The following is an 18,823-nucleotide window of genomic DNA, read 5'->3' as shown; positions in this document are numbered from 1 at the left end:
AATTGCCTGTAAACGGCAACTTTTTCAAACTGTAGTTTTATTTTTTACATGAAAACTATATTAATATGATAATACTGGCATTAGATTTCAAATACAATGTCTCATCCAAGAGATTTAGTTGTAGAAAAGTAGATAAGTTTCTTCTTGGCATCCTTTATTGCTGCTGCTCGCACAAAGGCTGTGGTTTCCATGGTAACGGTAAACAGCTCTCGGTTTGTTCCTGGACAACGTGAAACGGTTTAAACAATCGATAAAACTACACACTTCGTTAACTAAGCTTATTCAATACTTGGTCGTTTGTTTTTTTGTAAGTTTGGAGCTATTGAGATATACTAGTTAGAACGCACGTCTAGCTGGTTTGGTAGTGGTACACAGTTCGCTTTAGTAAAAGGCTAGTTGGTAACCAGGATGTTTGATGAGGATGACCTGTCGGATGTGGAAGGAGCAGATAGTTCAAAGGGAGTCGAAGAAAGCGAGAAGGTAAAGTACTCATGATATGGCTAGTAAAAAATGGTGACTGTTGGCATAAGGTTTTTTTTTTCAGTAAACTAGCAAAGTGTGTTTCTAGCATGAAATTAGCAGTCATGCCCATAATTTACCAATGACTAATGGGTAATTATGTGTGATTGTTGACTGATCGTTGTCTATAAATGGAGAAAGAAGATATTCCAAGATGTTCTATAAAGTTTGCAGCTAAAGTCAAGTGTTTATTAAAAACTGAGTATTGCATATAAAAAAAAATACTATTTTTATATTTATAATATATGTTTATATTTTTATAATGTTGTATTGACTAAATTGACTATTTTAAAGCTAATTAAGACTTTGCTAAGATATTACCAGTAGGAACTCAACAATAATCAGATCCAGGTTTAGAAGTTCAACAATTATTTATACCTTGCTTCTCTAGACTAAATATGAAGACCAGGTTCAGACACTGAAATTTATATTAAATGCCTTCGGCCAGTATTATACACATAAATATATATATATATTTATTTATTTTTTTTCCAATGATTGATTATTGTCATTCACACCACGTGCATGAAGTGGAACAAAACTATGTACACAGGGTCCCAGTTATCCAACCAAAATACAAATTGTAAAGACAAACGGCAATAAGATCCAAGACATGAACTAAGACATACGCTAAACTAAGAATACACTAAGTACTAATAGTACAAAACAATGTGCCAAACAACAGTAGCACAAACATGAGTCTGTATCAGATGAGGATGAATGAACACAGCAACATGAACTAAATCAGCAGCATGAGATCATCATCATAGTCACGTATCAACAACTAAGTGGCATTACAATGATTTTTTTTTCACAGTAAATTTCACAGTGATAATCCTGATTAGGGATTCATGAGTCTAACAGCTTCAGGGTAGAAGCTGTTTCTCAGTCTGGTGGTTCTACACTTAATGCTCCTGAAGCTAATTCTGCCTGAGGGGAGTGGGGCAAAAAGTGTTTGTGCTGGGTGAGTGGGGTACTTCATGATGCAGGTGGCCCTCTTCCTGCATCTGGAAGTGTAGACGTCTGTGATGGTGGGGAGAATGACTCTAACAGTCTTCTGTGCAGCCTTCACCACTCTCTGCAAAGCTTTTCTTTCTGCAGCTGTGCAGCCTCCATGCCACATGTTGATGCTGGAGCACAGGATGCTCTCCACTGCACACCTGCAGAAGGAGGTGAGGACTGAGCTTCCCAGTCCAGCTCTCCTCAGCTGCCTAAGGAAGTAGAGTCTCTGATGTGCTTTCTTGATCAGGCTGGTAGTGTTGTTTAGATATATATATATATATATATATATATACATATATATATATATGGAGAGAGATGTATAAAGATCGCTCTCTCTCTGTTACAGGTTGCAGATAAGGTAGTCTTCAAAAGCTCTTTAGATAATAACATGCAGTTTTACATGTGCCTTACAGAACAAACACCCCCACCCCCCCAAGTTTTTCAGTGATTTTATTTCTATAATCATACAATAAACAAGGCTATACCTCATTAAAATTCCCTCTTTGTTTTCCACAGATACAAGCTGTCCAGCTGACCAAAGAAACTATCTGTGACGGGCTGTCACTGCTGTGCCGGACAGGAAATAGATTAGGGCACGCATTTATCAAACTGCACCTCAATAACAAGTGAGATGCAAAGCACGTGAATTTAATGACATGTTTGCCCCCAGATTACAGTTTATGGCATTTAGCTTGTTTGTTTGTTCCCCTTGTGTTTGTCCTAACCCTGTACCCCTCAGAGGACTGGATAGCATAGCTGCAATCAGCAGTTATATTCACATACGCTTTCTGGACTTATCCAACAACTACATCGCTGATTTGTCTCCTCTGGCAACTTTGAAAGATTTACTTTGGCTAAAGGCAAGAAAGAGACTTCTCCATGTATGTCAGTATTCATCAGCTTAGTTGGTTGTAAAGTCTGACTTGCATCTCCTTTGCAGGTTGACAATAATGTTGTGGCATCCTTTAAGGGACAACCCTTTCCTGAGCTTTCCTTCCTGCAGTGGCTGAGTATGGCAGCTAACAGACTAACAGACCTCGATGGTCTAGCTGGGCCCGCCTTGGAGAGCCTCGATCTTACAGGTTTTTGATTTGAAGACAAGTCCACACAAACAGAGCAGAGAGTTATTTTTGTTTGATATAAGTTCGCATTTTCATTTGTAGTAATTCTTATCAGTTTTTACTCAAATGTCACGAATCAAGAATTCAATATGATATTTTGCAACTTTTCTCTCAGGAAACCGTATTCAGCAACTGAACGGTTTTCAGAGTAGCCATTTTGCAAATCTGGTGACACTGGAGCTAAGGGGAAACCACTTGGATACCACCGATGGCATTAACCTTCCAAATTTGCGAAAACTATATCTGGTAATATACAAAAAATAAGATGAATCCAGTTCCGTCAGACTTAAACTAGTGGTTGAAAATACAGCCTGCTTATGATCATTTTTGCTTTTTTCAAAGGCCAAAAATGTTATCAAACGTCTTGAGGGTCTGGAGAAGTTGGAGCGCCTCACCGTACTTCATCTTCGAAACAACCAGCTTGAATCTCTGGATGGTCTCAGCCCCAGTATGAAGTGTCTTCACTACCTCAATGTCAGGTACACTCGCACATTGTGACATAAAAAACATATAGCCATTGTGGTGTTCATGGGTTCCTATGTAGTATGGGGAAATCTGGATTAAAAAATAGGAAATATGTGGAACGTCTGTATTATAAAACACCAAATAAAATGAGTATTTTTGTCTCTATGTCCCTTCTTTAGAGGCAATTTAATCTCAGATGAAAAGGCCATACAAAGTGTTGGCCATGTGTCACAAACCCTGCGAGCTTTGGTCCTTTCTGAGAATTTGCTGGCTGAAATATCAGACTACCGCCTGAGTGTGCTAATAATATTGCCACAGTTGGAGCGACTTGACAAAGATCCTGTCTCCTCTGAAGAGAGAAGTGAAGCTCAGATAATGTTCAGAGTAAAAATACATTTATATTACATATATATATATATATATATATATATATATATATATATATATATATATATATATATATATTATTTTTTATATTTGTGTGTGTGTGTTTTTTTTTTTTTTAATAATAAATCATTTGTATATATTTTATTGTGAAATGCCCCCAAAATAATAATAATTTCATGCATCTCATTTCAGGAACTTAACGAAGAGGAAATACTTGAGCCATAAGTTTTCAAAATATGAGCAGAAAAGGGAAGTGTTGGACTGAGCTGACTTTCTTAAAGAGTAAGACTTTTGTGTATAAATGAGGAACTGTGATTATGCCTCTGTTTGAAATAATACAATATAAAACAAAGAACAACTTGTTTAATTATTCATCTTTCAAATATTTGTATTCTCACACCCACATTTAACAATTAAAATGCATTTTTTTCTGGTATAGGAGGATATGGGATATATGCATGGACATGGGCATGTGGGACAAAAACTTGAACCTTGTATTGTTACACATTTTTATTTGCCTGTGTTAGGATGAGAAAGCAAAATGGGCCAACACTTCCTAGTTGGCAGCCACCCAACTGCAGCCTTTAAAGGTACAGTTGCATTACTTCTGTTCATTTACAGTCCACATATACTGTACACAGAAGCCATTGGAGACAATAAGTTGACAATGAATTTCTGGAAAAGGTTGTTCACATTCAACCTTTATTTAGACAGGTTAATCCCATTGAGCCTCGGGGACTCATTTACAAGAGAGACCTGCCAATTCAATTTGTTTATACAACCACTACCTCTTGGTTATTTAAAGCAAAAGTGAATTGTATCTTATAAAAATACTAGTGCTTTCCGATTTCACCATTGATAATACCTGGTTTTATGCCCACACATACCATAGTGTTTATGAATTTGCGTCAGGTTGTGAACTTTAAAAGGAAGATGAGATAAACTCAGATGTGTAAAGCTGATATCTAACCGAAAAGATTTTGTGTGGAGCGACACCGGCATCTACGCAACATGCGCCACTTCTCCCAATGCTTTGATTGGATAGGAGTGCCGCCCCGCCTCCCCGTGACGTCACTCACCGTCCTCTTACTTAAGTCATTACTTAACTCCCGCCTATTTAACTGGTCAGCTCAGCTAGCTAGAGCCCAGGACTCCGGTTAGCAGCCGTTCGGTTCAAGCAGCAACCTCCATTAAACTCTCCAAGCCAACCCGACTCGAGTTGTCCCCCATTACAAACCATGACTAGCTACCATAAACCCGACGAGAAGACTCTGCAGGGTCTGAAAGACATCGCTAACAAGCTAAGGATCAACTCCATCAAGTCTACATGCGCTTCTAACTCCGGGTAAGTCATTCAGACTAAATGGGAAGTATTCGAAGTCCTACTTAAAATAATTATCATTCATTGTAGCTTGCAGCAGACGCTCGCGCTACACACAGGGCCTGGTTGCACGTGCTGCATATTGACTTTGGCTGTAGCGCGAGCAGCAAGTTAACAGTTACTTAGCTAGCATTTTAGCATTCACGGATGTGTGCGGATTTTAGGTGTTTAATGTACACATATGTGTAATGACTATTTTATAAGTACAAATACACAGTTATATCTCTAAGCAGTTTGTAGTTGAGCATAGTCGCCTGCTTTTACTTGCTAAATACGTTATGTTGGTGATGGTCGTAAAGTTTTGTAGTTAGTTTAATAATAACGCTATATAACCCCCGAGGGAACAAATTATGTTCCATTTTATTATAATCCTAGTTTGACACTAAATATTCACGATATCTTGTCGTTTGGCTTCTGTTGATCTTCATTCAGAAAAACCTGTGTTAATATTAACAGTGATCAGGGTGCAGCTTTATCGGTCACCTTTCTGCTCCTAGTTTTTTGAGGATTGTAATCGCATTTAATTGTCTATCACTCAACACATGGATGGTTAAAATCAAGATTCCACAATGAATGACAAAATGTCTCCTGTGGCTGCTTCTCAGCTAGTCATAAGGGAGGGTATCACATGTACCATCATGTCTGTCTTTGACAAGTCAAGTTGTTGGTTTTGAACCAGTTTGTTGGGTCAAAACAGCATCTGCCAAGATGATTCTACATAAAAGACTTCCTGATGGATTATATTTGCAGTGCAACCTCATAAACTCTGCACTGTGGTTTGGTGCACATTGTCCAGTCTTAAACAAAATGTAGTCGATGAACCAGTTTTGCTCTTCTTTTTGTTTTCAACAAGGAAATGATGGTGTTTTGACATTTGACTGCTCTCACAATCGGTTAAATAATCCTTTTTTTTTTTTGTTACTGTTCATGCCCAACACTTTACATAGATCCTCATTCTTTGACCAATGCGGAACATCACCTGTTTGTCTGAAAATCTGATTTCTTTTCCCAGTTTTCTGAATTTACCTTGCTTTATTTTTCAGCAAGTTACCTCTCGACATGAGGACAAGTGGTAAACCAGAAAATGGGTCTTGTATTGTATAAAACTGAACAATAAACTGTTATAGTAACTCTTTGCAGCATGGTAGAAATTGTAGTAACTTAACCACAAAGGGAAGTTTAGATCTGTTGAGTAAATTTGGATTTCTACAAGTACTGATTACAATACTCCCAACCATTTGCAGCAACTAACAGTTTCACAAGCTTGCTTACTTTTTTAGTCCTTAGAGCTCAAGTGTGGTAACCCAGGGTGGTTTGGTTAAACATTTACAAACTATTGACTATAGGAAGTTTCTAATCCCAAAACCTAGTTATCTTCAAAAGCATCCTTATCTGTCAAAAGTAGTGTTTTTTGCAAGGTTGTTTCAAGTTGTCACATACTCAAAAAGTAAAAAGTGTGATTTCACTTTGAAAAAAATCCCAACATAAGTTTTGAATTTAACAACACACAAACGTGCATGTTTTATTTCCGATTACTAATGCAGCTGTAGTTGTACTGTCACCTTTTTATCAATGGGCTCTTTGATTCTTGCTCTTCAGCCACCCCACATCATGCTGCAGTGCGTCTGAGCTCATGTCTGTGCTCTTCTTCCACACCATGCGCTATAAGGCAGATGATCCTCGTAATCAGTGTAATGACCGCTTTGTCCTCTCAAAGGTTAGTGCTTTTTTTAATTTGAAAGCTGAGTTGTATTTGTTTTAAGCCTGCTAAAAGACACTGTTACCACCGTTTCTTCTTATCAGGGTCACGCAGCACCAATCCTGTATGCTGCCTGGGCAGAGGCAGGTTTTGTGAAAGAATCTGATCTTCTGAACTTGCGCAAGATTGACTGTGACCTCGAGGGGCATCCCACACCAGTGAGTCTGCAATCCTGACTTTGTTCTTCTTTTTTTTTCATGTTTATGATGTATTATTAAATTGTGCTTTTATTTATTTATTTTTACCTTTTTTTTCTAATTCAACACAGAAATTGGAGTTTGTTGACGTGGCTACAGGATCTCTTGGACAGGGTCTTGGAGCTGCCTGTGGGATGGCCTATACTGGCAAATACTTTGACAAATCTAGGTCAGTATAGGTCCAAAATGATGCAAGTTCACGAAGAAATTAAAATGAAAAGTTGGTATGTGCTGTGATCTTAAACATCAGTCCGCATTGGTTTAAAATATTTGGTTAGATTGAATTTAAGTTGCATCATTTTAAAGGGGCTTGACAAGTCTCATTAGTTAAATCATTACTAGCGGTACAATGTTTACCTTTTTGTTTCACAACAGCATTGCTTATGAAAGCATTGTTCTCATGTGTTTTGAGTCTTTTCTAATCTTTTAGAGACCAGGATGTGTCAGCAGTTCTGCTGAAGTGATGCAAATGTCTTACAGACTTTGGCTCTTTCTGTGGCTTGTTTAAATTTTTTTTATTTCACGGCCAGTCAAATGTTATTTATTTAAATTTTTCCCTTTTTTGTCCCATGTGTAACGTAAACTTTTATGTCCTGCTACGAGTTTAGTAGTATTAAGTTGGTCCACAATTTAGGGGTTTATCATAAACTCATTCCAACAAGTACATCTACTGCTATTAATGTTTGTTACAAAATGTGTTTTTAAGAGCATTAGGTCTGATTCCCTGTTGTAAACCTAAACTATTATAATTTTTTTGTATACTGATATTGATTCCTCAGTCACTCTTTTCTTTTCTTGTTTTGACACTGCAGTTACCGTGTATACTGCATGCTGGGTGATGGAGAGTGTTCAGAGGGGTCTGTCTGGGAGGCCATGGCTTTTGGCTCCTACTACAAGCTGGACAACCTGGTGGCAATCCTGGATATCAACCGACTGGGTCAGAGTGAGGCTGCACCCCTGCAGCATGACATGGAGACCTACCGCAAGCGCTGTGAAGCCTTTGGGTCAGTAACAAATGGAAACCCTCTTTAAAAACATTTTTATTGTATGGGATTGTACTGCAGTCAAATTTTAAAATCTGTTTGTAAAGGTTGTGAAATTTCTTGTGAGCAGCTTCCACCACTCTGCATGCATGAATTCCCATTTTTGTCATAAGTCGCTCTGAGTTGGTTAACAGGACTGTTTGCATTTTTGCTTTTGTGGTTCATATTTATAGTAATGAGTGGTATTCTGTAAAATCTGTGCAGGTGGAACACGTATGTTGTGGACGGACATGATGTGGAGGAGCTTTGCAAAGCTTTCTGGCAGGCTCAGCAGGTCAAGGATAAACCCACCTGTATCGTTGCCAAAACATTTAAGGGAAGGGGGCTCAAAAGTATGTGTACAGAAGCATGTTTTTCAAATGTATATTTGTGATGATCTATCATTCTTGACATGTGTCATGTATACAAGATATATTTTATAATGTTTTAATTTACACAGGACTTGTTCATTTTTTTTAAATTCTAGACATTGAAGATCATGATAACTGGCACGGAAAGCCCATTCCTAAGGACAAGTTGGATGATATCCTGAAGGACTTGCAGTCACAGATTCAAGTCCCCAATAAGACCCTGTGCCCTGAGCTGCCCAGTGATGACACGCCACCAGCTGATCTGAGCCTCATCTCCCTGCCTTCACCGCCAGCTTACAAGAAAGGAGATAAGGTACCTTAAGTTGCTTTTGCTGATGCAGCAAAGGGCTTTAAAGGGCAATGGTGACTGTTCTTTAATAAGTTCAAACCCACTGACACACTCCGTGAATGAAACGTCCTAAAGTTAACAGCTCAAGTCTTGTCTTCACATTTTTTAGGTCACTGATTACTCTCAACTCTTGTTGAATGTTTATTCATTGGTAAATTGTTGACCTTTTGATTGTTTTTACCTCAACCGTTTCTTGACTTTAGATGGCAACAAGGCGAGCATATGGGATAGCACTGGCCAAGCTGGGCCAGGCAAGCAAGAGAGTGGTCGCTCTTGATGGAGACACTAAAAACTCTACTTTCTCTGAACTCTTCAAGAAGGCCTTCCCTGAACGCTACATTGAATGTTTCATCGCTGAGCAGAATATGGTAAATATTGTTGTAGAGTCTTGGTGTTTGTTTGTTTTCCCCAATGCTTGATGCTGATTTAATCTTTTCTTTATATTTATAATCACTATAATTTGTTAGAATATTTCTAATTTGTTGCATTTAAGGGAGTTGTTGCCTCACGACAAAAAGGTCATAGGTTCGTCTCCTGGCCTTTTTGCGTGGACTATGTTCTTTCCATACATGTGTGGATTTATCCACGTAATCCGAATTCCTCCCACAGAACAAACATGCATGTTGGGTTATTTGGTGACTCTTAACGCTACAGTCACACCGCAGGGTTTAATGCTCAGTTACAATTTTGTGCTTGCAAATTTGTCTTTTTTTGTTAATTAAAAAAAATTCCATTATAATTTAAATGCAACTGTCTTCACACTCTAGTTTGAACACTTATTGCACTGAAGAGACCCACGTATGCAGAAGACATGACGTCACGTGCAGCTCTGTTAAGGAAGTAAATACGGATGCTACACGTTAGCACGTGTGTATCAATTCTGAAGTTGTGCATTTAGAGCCAACTAAATTATCTGACAGGATTGTTTGGTCCAATTTTTACGTTGGTTCTGGTCTCTTCACGGTTCCTCTGCAGAATTGCATCTCTGGAATGGGAGCCACATGCCTTCACGTTGGTGTTGATACAATCTGACAACAACTTTGATATACAGTATATTGCTCTAGATTCTTAGTTATTCAGAACAAGAGGGGTAAAAAAAAAAACACAACTGGATTTTTGTTCTGCAGCTTAAGGTGTGCAGAGTTACAATCTTTAAACTACAAGACGTTGGTATCAGTATTTGGATTGATTGAGGTAGATGCCTTTACCTCATTGACATGAAATGGGACAAGACCATCCAGACTGGGGTCGCTATGAAAAACTTTGAATATATATCTGAGTACCATACATGAAAAAGACCCAGAGTAGATTAGAAAAAAAATCAGATTTGTCATGTTCAGACTGTCATAAAAATATCTGTTATGAGTCTCATATGGAGAAGAAAAAAACAAAACAAAAGGAATTGGATCACTTTTTCTTTCATTGTGAACATACCAGTAGCTTAAATTTGTACCAAGTGGGAATGAGAGTGAGCGGCTGTCACGTTCATCTTTATAGGTGTCTCTGTGATGGACTTGCAATGTGTCCAGTGTACCCCGTCTTTCACAGTGCCTGCTGAAGACGGGCACCAGCTGCCTCACAACCTGGAAAGGAAAAGTGGATAAAAAAAAAAAACTGGATGGATGTTGCTCTTCAGTCTTATATCGGATAATTCCAGCTTTACTACCCGAGTCATCAACATTTGTTTCTATAATCTTATTAGTTCTAATTTGGACTAACCAGTGGAACTGTTAATAATTGCAGGTGGGCGTGGCCATCGGCTGTGCCGCCCGTGACCGCATGGTTGCATTTGCCAGCACATTCGCTGCATTCCTCTCCAGAGCCTATGATCAGATTCGTATGGGAGCCATCTCTCAGACGAACGTCAACCTCGTAGGATCTCACTGTGGCGTCTCCATTGGTAAACATGAAGCTGAAACCTCTCGTTTGTTATTTGGTTATAGATGGGTGCAGTCTGTTCTTATCAGTTTCTGTCTTCAGGTGAGGACGGTCCATCCCAGATGGCCCTGGAGGACTTGGCCATGTTCCGAGCCATTCCAACATGTACAGTGTTTTATCCTAGTGATGCTGTGTCGACAGAGAGGGCTGTTGAACTGTCTGCTAACACGAAGGTTCGAAGCTTTTCTCACGATATTCCAGAGATTATCCTCATGTGTCGTATAAATAACGCAAATTGTTTTCTTCTCAGGGAATCTGTTTCATTCGTACCAGTCGACCAGATACTGCAGTGATCTACTCTCCTGACGAGAAGTTTGAATTGGGCGTTGCTAAGGTAACAGTATATTTAATTTTTTTTCCCCAATTATTTATTTATATAAAAATTAAAATAAACCTGTTGCATTTTACCTCATGAATGAGTATGTTGCTCCAGGTGGTGCGTGAGTCTGACAGTGATGTGGCGACTGTGATTGGAGCTGGTGTTACTCTACATGAAGCCTTGACGGCCTATGATATTCTCAAAAGCGAAGGTAAACGAACTAGTCAAATACTGTGCATCTGTAGCAAGGTTCATGCTCAATAATCCAGGTAGAACAATCTAACAAAGTAACAAACACCTGGATTATCGAGCATGAACCTTGATCTTTTGAACCACTTTGGCCATGACTGGTGGATTGATGAGAAGGCGGACTCCAGAAACCATCTGAGCACCACCAAACTGGTTGACCAACTATGTAAAGTGCTATTTATACGACTGAGTTAGTTGTGGCTCCTTGGGCTGATGAAGTCTTCTGGATGAAAGATGAAACATTTCAACAAAAGGAAACTGTCCAGAGGACCTGACTTAACTTTGTTGGATTGTGCATCTGTATTTTACTTCACAAAGAACTGGATCATTAAATGATTTAGTGGGTAAGGACTAATCTATAAATCTGAAACCCTTTCCCCCTACAGGAAAGAACATCTGTGTAATTGATCCGTTCACCATCAAGCCTCTGGATGCCTCCACCATTTTGAGCCACGCCAGAGCCACAGGGGGGCATATCATCACAGTGGAGGACCACTACAAAGAGGGTAAGGTTTTTTTTCTCCCTTGGGTTCATTTGCATTTACGTCATTATGTGGTTTTACCCACTGGAGCTGTTTGAAAACTTTTTATTTTTCTAAATCACAATGAAAATTTAGTCTTAAAAAAGTCATTGTTTTTATTTTAAACTTTGATTCTGACTGATATTTAGATTTGAAATCAATATAATATGTGGGTGTTTATGCATTTTCTTTTCCTTTTTTTTAAATTGATTTGTTTCGTGTGTCACGTTGTGTCCAGGTGGTCTTGGTGAAGCGGTGCTCTCTGCAGTGGGAAGCGAGCCTGGAATCGTTGTGACCCGGCTGGCAGTTTCTGGTGTTCCCCGCAGCGGGAAGCCCCAGGAGCTCCTGGACCTCTTCGGCATCAGTGCCAAGCACATCGTCACTGCCGTTCGCCAGACCTTCGCAAACTAAAGCGCTTTTAAATTTTTGCACTTCCGTCACAATCGACTGGTCCTAATGTTAAGACCTGTTAGGCTCTCTGCTGCCACCTTGTGGCTTTGAATCTGCAGTTCACCAGCCCTGCATTGCTGTTTGTGTTGGAGTGCAGTGTGGTCAGCGCCCGACGCACATTCTGGTCCACATTTCCCAGTCCTTCCTGCCCAGCTAGATGCACTAAACAAACACTTTGAATACTGTAACAGGTTTTGTCAGTAGATCAGAACTTCTCACACTCAAAGCATCATTCCTCAGATTAACGATTCCTCTCCCCTGTCTGTTCATTCATTGTATTAGATTGCATCCATTGCTTTGTCGTGGCAGCCTTAAATGTTGAAGCTTTGACAGAGGTGTTCCATTTTCACCAGAGTGAACTTAAAACATGCCGATATGAGTTTTACTGCTGTTTAAAATAACCAGAGTCCTCCTGTCGTTGCTGTGATGTGCTGAATACAAACATTAGCTACTACTGTTGCTTGTCGTTTCACATTGCGGTTATCAAATCTGTCAAACGTTCTAATAAAACTATTGAAAACTGTAATGATCATTTCAGTTTTTTTATTACCAGATTCATGATTATAAACTTTAAAACGCATAAGACACCAAACACTGGCTGGGTTCACAACATTTTTATAGCTTGTTACAAACCAAACCTGCAGAGAAACCTTGTGTTCAGGGAATGCACAGGCCTCAGTTTTGTCATTTTACATCTTTCCCACCATTAGATAATCTAGGTTGCATTTTTATTAGTTTGACACAAATGTTAATGGTTTCAGCCCTCCTAACCTCAGCCTCCAGGAACAATCCCCCGTCAGTGCTCGGTGAGTATGATGGTGGACATGATGTGTATTTCAAAACGGCTTTTGAAAATTAATTTTCTTGATCTCTCGTTTTGTCTCATGTTTCAGGTCCGGTTTCGTTTTATCCATTTCTGTTTGAGAAGTCCTCAACAGAAAACTCTTGTTTGATACTTGTTTTCTACTTAAAGTTAATTTTTAAAGAAATTTATGGTCAAATATTTCGTTTATTAATCATCAAGCACATTTAAAGATTCAAAAAGCCTCAGTAAAAATGTTTTTGTGAGACAAAAATCTCATTGATTCACAGAAATGAAGTCCCTTAAGCATTTGTGTGAACAAATGACTCGTAAAGCAAATTAAACTCAAGGCAATATTTCTTTTATTTTTGAACAACCTTATATAAACATTTTCAATGTCAAAAGAAGTTATGACACAAACTAGCTTGCAAAGATGGATTTAGATAAACAGCTTAGTTAAAATGAGGGGAATAAACATTTTACTGAAAAATGTGATTGTACACATCATCTATTTATTTAATAAATATTGTAATTTTTAAATCTTGCTCACAAAAATCCAAAACACAATGGTCATTTTAGTACACAAACTATAAATGACCTAACGGACAAATAGACAAGACTTTGTCACCTTCCAATCTGGTTGCTGACATTAATTAAATAAAAAATAAAGTTGCGCTCTGCTCGTCGGAGTAACCTTCACTGAGACGACATACAGCTGTAACCTCGAGATGCGCTCCCCTCACCATGACCTCTGACCTTTAGCTTGTCTTCCAGATTCACCCTGAAGTGTTTTCTTTAAAGTTACTTTTGAGTTGAATTATGTCGCATGCTTTCACACATTCACTGTTGGACTCAGATATTTCAGAATGTCCCAAAACATTTCTGAGAGCTGAGAGTTCAAAGCAAGTTTCTTAGTGTGACACTTTTCAGTTGGTTTGTTTTCCCCGTCCAGATGTGTCCGTCTGATGTCCGGCTTCACAGTCACAGTAACGTTCGGCTACTTTGGGCAGTGCCTGGCTAGTCCTGTCCTCGTGGTGTGTCCTGGTCTCATCAACCAACAAAACTGTGGAAATGTGAGATAATTCGAGGCCTCAAGGCTGACCTGTAAGGAGCTGAGACCTTCTGACATGAACACAACTTTAGGTCTTCAGCTGATGCAACTTGATAAATCATTTAACAAATGACTTGATCTGGTCACATTAAATAACTTATCTCATCCAACTTCCAAAGTAAATTATTTATCAAATAATTAGACTTTGTCTAAATTTGTGTGCGTATAAACACCAAAACAAATCCTACTCAAAAAATCAATTTTACCTTTGATAAAAGAAAATGAATCCACGACTGATTAATTATTGTTTAACTTGTTAATTATTGTTTTTGTAATTTATTTTCTTTTTCATACTAGATATTATTGTAATAAAACCTCAAAGACAAATTTGGGCTCATGTGGAGGAAAATTCATTTGTTCGAGAATTCCTTTTAATAAACAGATTCTCCTTCAGTGACTGAGTTCTGATTATTAGAGGATGAAAACATTAATTAAGTTGTTGCTGGTCAGTAACTGACCTGCTGGTGCTGTAACGAGCTCAAAACAAGTCGGTAAGTGGAGTAAAGTGAGGAACAAGAGTCACGCTTCTTCCACCATTCATTCTTATACTACAACCACGGCGCATGATTTACTATTTGGGTCACAACTCGTTTTTTTTTAATCACACGTTTTTTTTTTTCCCCATGCCAAATAAAAATAAAAGTTCACATTAAAACAGGTTAATTTGGTAAGAAGGTATTCCTGATCCAATCTAGTGACCTCAGTGAGAGGATCAGGACAGACGCAGTGTTTTGAGTTTAACACTTTCAACTTGATAACGCACTAGAAAAATCTGACACAGCTATTATTATTATTATTATTTACACATTATGATATAACAAACAGTTGGCAATTTCTGTGACAAACACTGCCTTTATACTTATACAAACTTAATATCAAACTGAACAAAGTGAGATTTTGGCATTGTGGACAATGTTTTCTTGTTACAATTTTCAATCCAAATAAAATAATTTTAAAACATTTTCATTTTCTGTGAAATGCAAAAAATATATGTATATTTTTAATGCGAATCTACAGAATATTACAGCAACATAGGAGTTAGAAAATCACCTTCTGATATTATATTTACTTAGAATTATTGAAAAAAATCACAATCACTCACAACTGAACTGACTTAAGCTTGTCCTCTCCTAAAATGTAACCATTAGCAAATAACCTAAAACCTTGCATTTTACTGTCGACAATGGTTTTCTGCTGGTTGTCCTGTATATTTATATATGATATATACAAAATCATAACTTTGCCATATTTTTGCACAAAAAAATAAGTTTTATATTGATGTTCTAGTAATCTCAAATAACTAAGGTAAATTAAAATGCACACTAAGCAGGAGAAAGAGAATCAGACAAACTTTTTTTTTTGTGGCCATTGACTCTGTGGGTGGTTATGGAAGCTGTCGAATGTGGATTACTGCACGTTCCTGTCAGGATGGAAATAAATCACCTCACTGTTGACCTCGGAGGGGTGCGTCAGGGCCTGAGTGGGTCTGTGTTTAGTGTGAAGTTGTCAGTGGGCCATTTGGAACATGTCTGCACTCAGCACACAGGTGAACAAAGCCCTTCTCATGGCCATAAATGATTCAAAAGCTTAGAAAGTCATTTTGAAGCACTTTTAGACACATTTCATGTAATAGTGTATATATAAAAAGTTGGTGTCAGCATGTTTCACCCCACAGTGAAACTCCCATCTTGGCTCCACTTTCAGCCAGGAGCTGCAGGGTGAGTGTGAGGATGAACGCACGCCACAGTTCATGATCAGCATGGATGTACAGAGCGAAAACATGGCAGGTCATGTTTGTCTTCATATGTAGATGCTACTGGAGCTGAGCCAAACAAGAAGGGCTTGAACTGCCTGTCAACCCCGTCCCCGGCTGGACGAGCTCCACGATCAGTCCCCCACTCTCACTTTGACTCAAAAGACACACGTGAGAGAGGATTTAAAAAATGTTTCAGTCACAACGTTGCAAACTTTATTTATTTTTTACTGGCGTATCAAACTTATTGATCTCCAGCGTCTGTTCCCCATCGGTTTATTGTGTCATTTTTTAAAAAACAAGTATTTTTCCACTCTCAGCTGGCAGACGGTTATGAAGGAGACTGAGGAGACGAGGAGGAGCAGGGGTGTGTCTGCGGATTTCACCGTATGCTCGAAGGCTTTTATTAGCACCGTGGGAGTTTATTTGGCCAACCTGTCCTCCTCCTATTCTTTCCATCCTCATTTCATGTTTCTCCCTGAGTAGAGGTTGTTGCTTTACACGTTCTAACAGAGCAAGTGCTGTTTTTGCTCCCAGTGCTCAATATCCCAAAGACTTTTTGGATTTACATCTGCTACTCCATGCAAAGATTCCTCCTTCTGGATTAAAACCAGCTGCCCTCTGTGGATTCTGGTTCTGAGGAAGAGTTTTGGACATTTGTCTCCAAGTGAAATAACTTGACGTGAGCAAACACAGTAATGAATATGCCCAGGGTGTGGATTGTTATTGTTTGTCTGATTGGCTCAGCTTCATTAGGAAAAAGCCTGGATTTATCGTACGACATGAAAGGAGTCTCGAAGATCTCCTCAGGGACAGCTGAGTTAGAAGACCCCTCCAGTCCTCCTCCAGAGGTGGATTCAGGAGGGAAGCTGCTAGATGCACATGCTGCTGGTAAGACTCTCATGTTTGTTTCTTCTCAGTCGTAGCTGGCACTTGTTAGACTTTGACAATTTTTGAGTTCGTCCAAGAGAAAACCCAAAGGTCTAAAACTTTGTTTGTTTGTTTGTTTGTTGTTGTTTCATTAAGAAGAGAGTGGAGATGCACGGCCACAGAAAAAAATGGAGCAGAAGAAAGTTGGTTCCCTAAACATGGAGGCTGATAGGAGGAGGAGGAGAAGTGCCTGGGGCAGGAGGAAACATGCAGCCACAGTCGAGTCCATCGCCTATAGAATAGTAAGAATATTATGATTACTGTGATTATTGTGATCATTATTTATTTATTTATTATTCTTATTATTATTATACTGATTAGGCAGGGTTGGGGCGACCCCTGGTGGGCTGGAGACAGTCTGAGAAGGGAGAGATGAAGAGCAGCACTCTGATGGCTGCACTCAAGGAACTTCATGAGGACAAGAAAAGGCTGATGGATTATGGGAAAACACACCCTGAGGAGGAGGAGGAGGAGGAGGAAGAAGATGATGACGAGGAGGATGATAGTGATGAAGATGAAGAGGTTTCATTTTAAAAATTAAACTGTTTCGTTCCCAAAATCACTCAGAAAATGTCATGAGCCAGTTTTATTTTTTTGTATGTTAGGAAGAGGAAGAAGAGGAGGAAGAAGAGGAGAAGGAAGAAGAAGAGGAGGAGGAAGAAGAGGAGGAGGAAGAAGAGGAGCAGGAGGAGGAGGAGGAGGAGGAAGAGGAAGCAACTGAGTCTCCCATCAACCAAACAGAAACTCAGTCCAACTTTACTCTTTTTGGATGTCAGAGTGGCAGCATAGAAATCAGCTGCAGGGGGGTGGGCCTGACCCACCTGCCCGTCTTCCAGAACCAGGAGGCAACCAAACTGGACGTGTCAGGTGTGATTCTAAAAACAAGCAGTGTGTCTAATGGGAAGGTCCAAAACAATGAATTATTATTATTATTCATTCAACCCTTATTAATTCAGGTTAATCCCTTTGAGCCTCAAGGACTCATTTACAAGAGAGACCTGATTTCAACAAAGAATGATGACAAAAGCAATGTGAATGCTTATTGCTGAAAAACAGCTGAAATGAACTGAAAACATGCTGAAATGTAGCTGAAATGGAAAAACAAGCCTAAGTTAGCAGAAGTACGCAGAAAGAGCACATAATTGCTGAATTAGGTTTAAATAAGCAGAAATGATCACAAAATAGGAAATTAGTCAAAAAAAGAAGAAGAAGAAGCTGAAATTAAAAAAAAAAAAAAGCTGAAAAGTAGCTGAAAAGGCAGAAAGAAGCTTAAACTACCAGAAGGAAGTGGAAGGAGCTGAAATGAGCTAAAACATGTGGAATTAGCTGAAAAAGCTAAAATTGGCATAAAACAGCTAAATAGTAACTGAAAAAGTTGAAACTAGAATAAATAAGCTGATAAGGAGCATGAAAAGCTAAAGTTAACAGAAAGAAGTTGATTAGGCTAAACATAGCAGAAATTACCCCCAACAAACCCTGAATTTATCTTAAAAGAGCTAAAGATTAGCTGAAAAGCAGGCTGCAATGTGACTGAAAAGGTAGAACAGGCTTACATTAGCAGAAGAAAGCAGAACAAACACATTTACTCATTTAGGCTGAAAAAATATCAAAAGTTAGCAGAAAAAAATTGGAAAATATTTGAAAAATGTAGAAATTAGCATAAATCAGCGGAAAGGTAGCTAAAAAGGCAGGGAAAAACTTAAATTATCATAAGGAAGTGGAGAGAGCACATTTTTTCTCAGTTAGGCTGAAAAAAGTCGAAATGAGCTAAAAAAAAGATGTGGAATTATCTGAAAATCTAAAATTTACATAAAAAAAGCTGAATAAATGCTGAAAAAGCAGAAACTTGCCGAAATAAGCTGAAAGGCGCAAAACAAGGTGAAATTAGCAGAAGCAAGTTAGAAGAAGCACAAAGATGTTGAAGTTAGCAGAAAGAATCTGAAAGGAGCTGAAACAGCTAAAAAATCAGCTGAAAAATATTACTATTATTATTGTAATACTTATTTAACAAAAACCAGGACACACATACAGACTTTTAATGTGTACATTTTATAATTTATCTTTAAAGAAAACAACATCCTGATCGTCCCTCCACAAACCTTTGTTGACCTGCCCAACCTGGACACGCTGGACCTGAGTCAGAACAAACTGGGTGACGAGTCGTTCAGCCACAACTC

General features: G+C 38.7%; 2 protein-coding genes across 2 annotated transcripts; both read left to right on the top strand.

Annotated features, from left to right (window-relative positions):
• Window positions 1-308: 308 nt before the first annotated feature.
• Window positions 309-3,719, top strand: lrrc23 (leucine rich repeat containing 23). Its single transcript, XM_037684105.1, has 8 exons — window positions 309-480; window positions 2,038-2,147; window positions 2,261-2,381; window positions 2,462-2,603; window positions 2,758-2,888; window positions 2,985-3,121; window positions 3,287-3,491; window positions 3,687-3,719. Exons 1-8 carry the CDS (start codon window positions 409-411, stop codon window positions 3,717-3,719), a joined length of 951 nt encoding a protein of 316 aa, XP_037540033.1. The 5' UTR covers window positions 309-408.
• Window positions 3,720-4,567: 848 nt separating this feature from the next.
• Window positions 4,568-12,576, top strand: tktb (transketolase b). The gene is made up of 14 exons (XM_037684835.1): window positions 4,568-4,839; window positions 6,475-6,592; window positions 6,679-6,792; window positions 6,903-7,000; window positions 7,644-7,835; window positions 8,079-8,206; window positions 8,341-8,537; window positions 8,777-8,941; window positions 10,317-10,473; window positions 10,554-10,684; window positions 10,762-10,845; window positions 10,945-11,041; window positions 11,466-11,585; window positions 11,839-12,576. The coding sequence occupies exons 1-14, from the start codon at window positions 4,733-4,735 to the stop codon at window positions 12,009-12,011; spliced, it is 1,881 nt and encodes a 626-aa protein (XP_037540763.1). The 5' UTR covers window positions 4,568-4,732; the 3' UTR covers window positions 12,012-12,576.
• The last annotated feature ends 6,247 nt before the right edge of the window (window positions 12,577-18,823 follow it).

Source organism: Nematolebias whitei, chromosome 11 (assembly GCF_014905685.2).
Source record: "Nematolebias whitei isolate Nwh7 chromosome 11, NemWhi1, whole genome shotgun sequence".
Classification (NCBI taxonomy): domain Eukaryota; kingdom Metazoa; phylum Chordata; class Actinopteri; order Cyprinodontiformes; family Rivulidae; genus Nematolebias; species Nematolebias whitei.
Note: the sequence above shows the minus strand (reverse complement) of the source record. Positions and strands in the feature narration are given on the sequence as shown.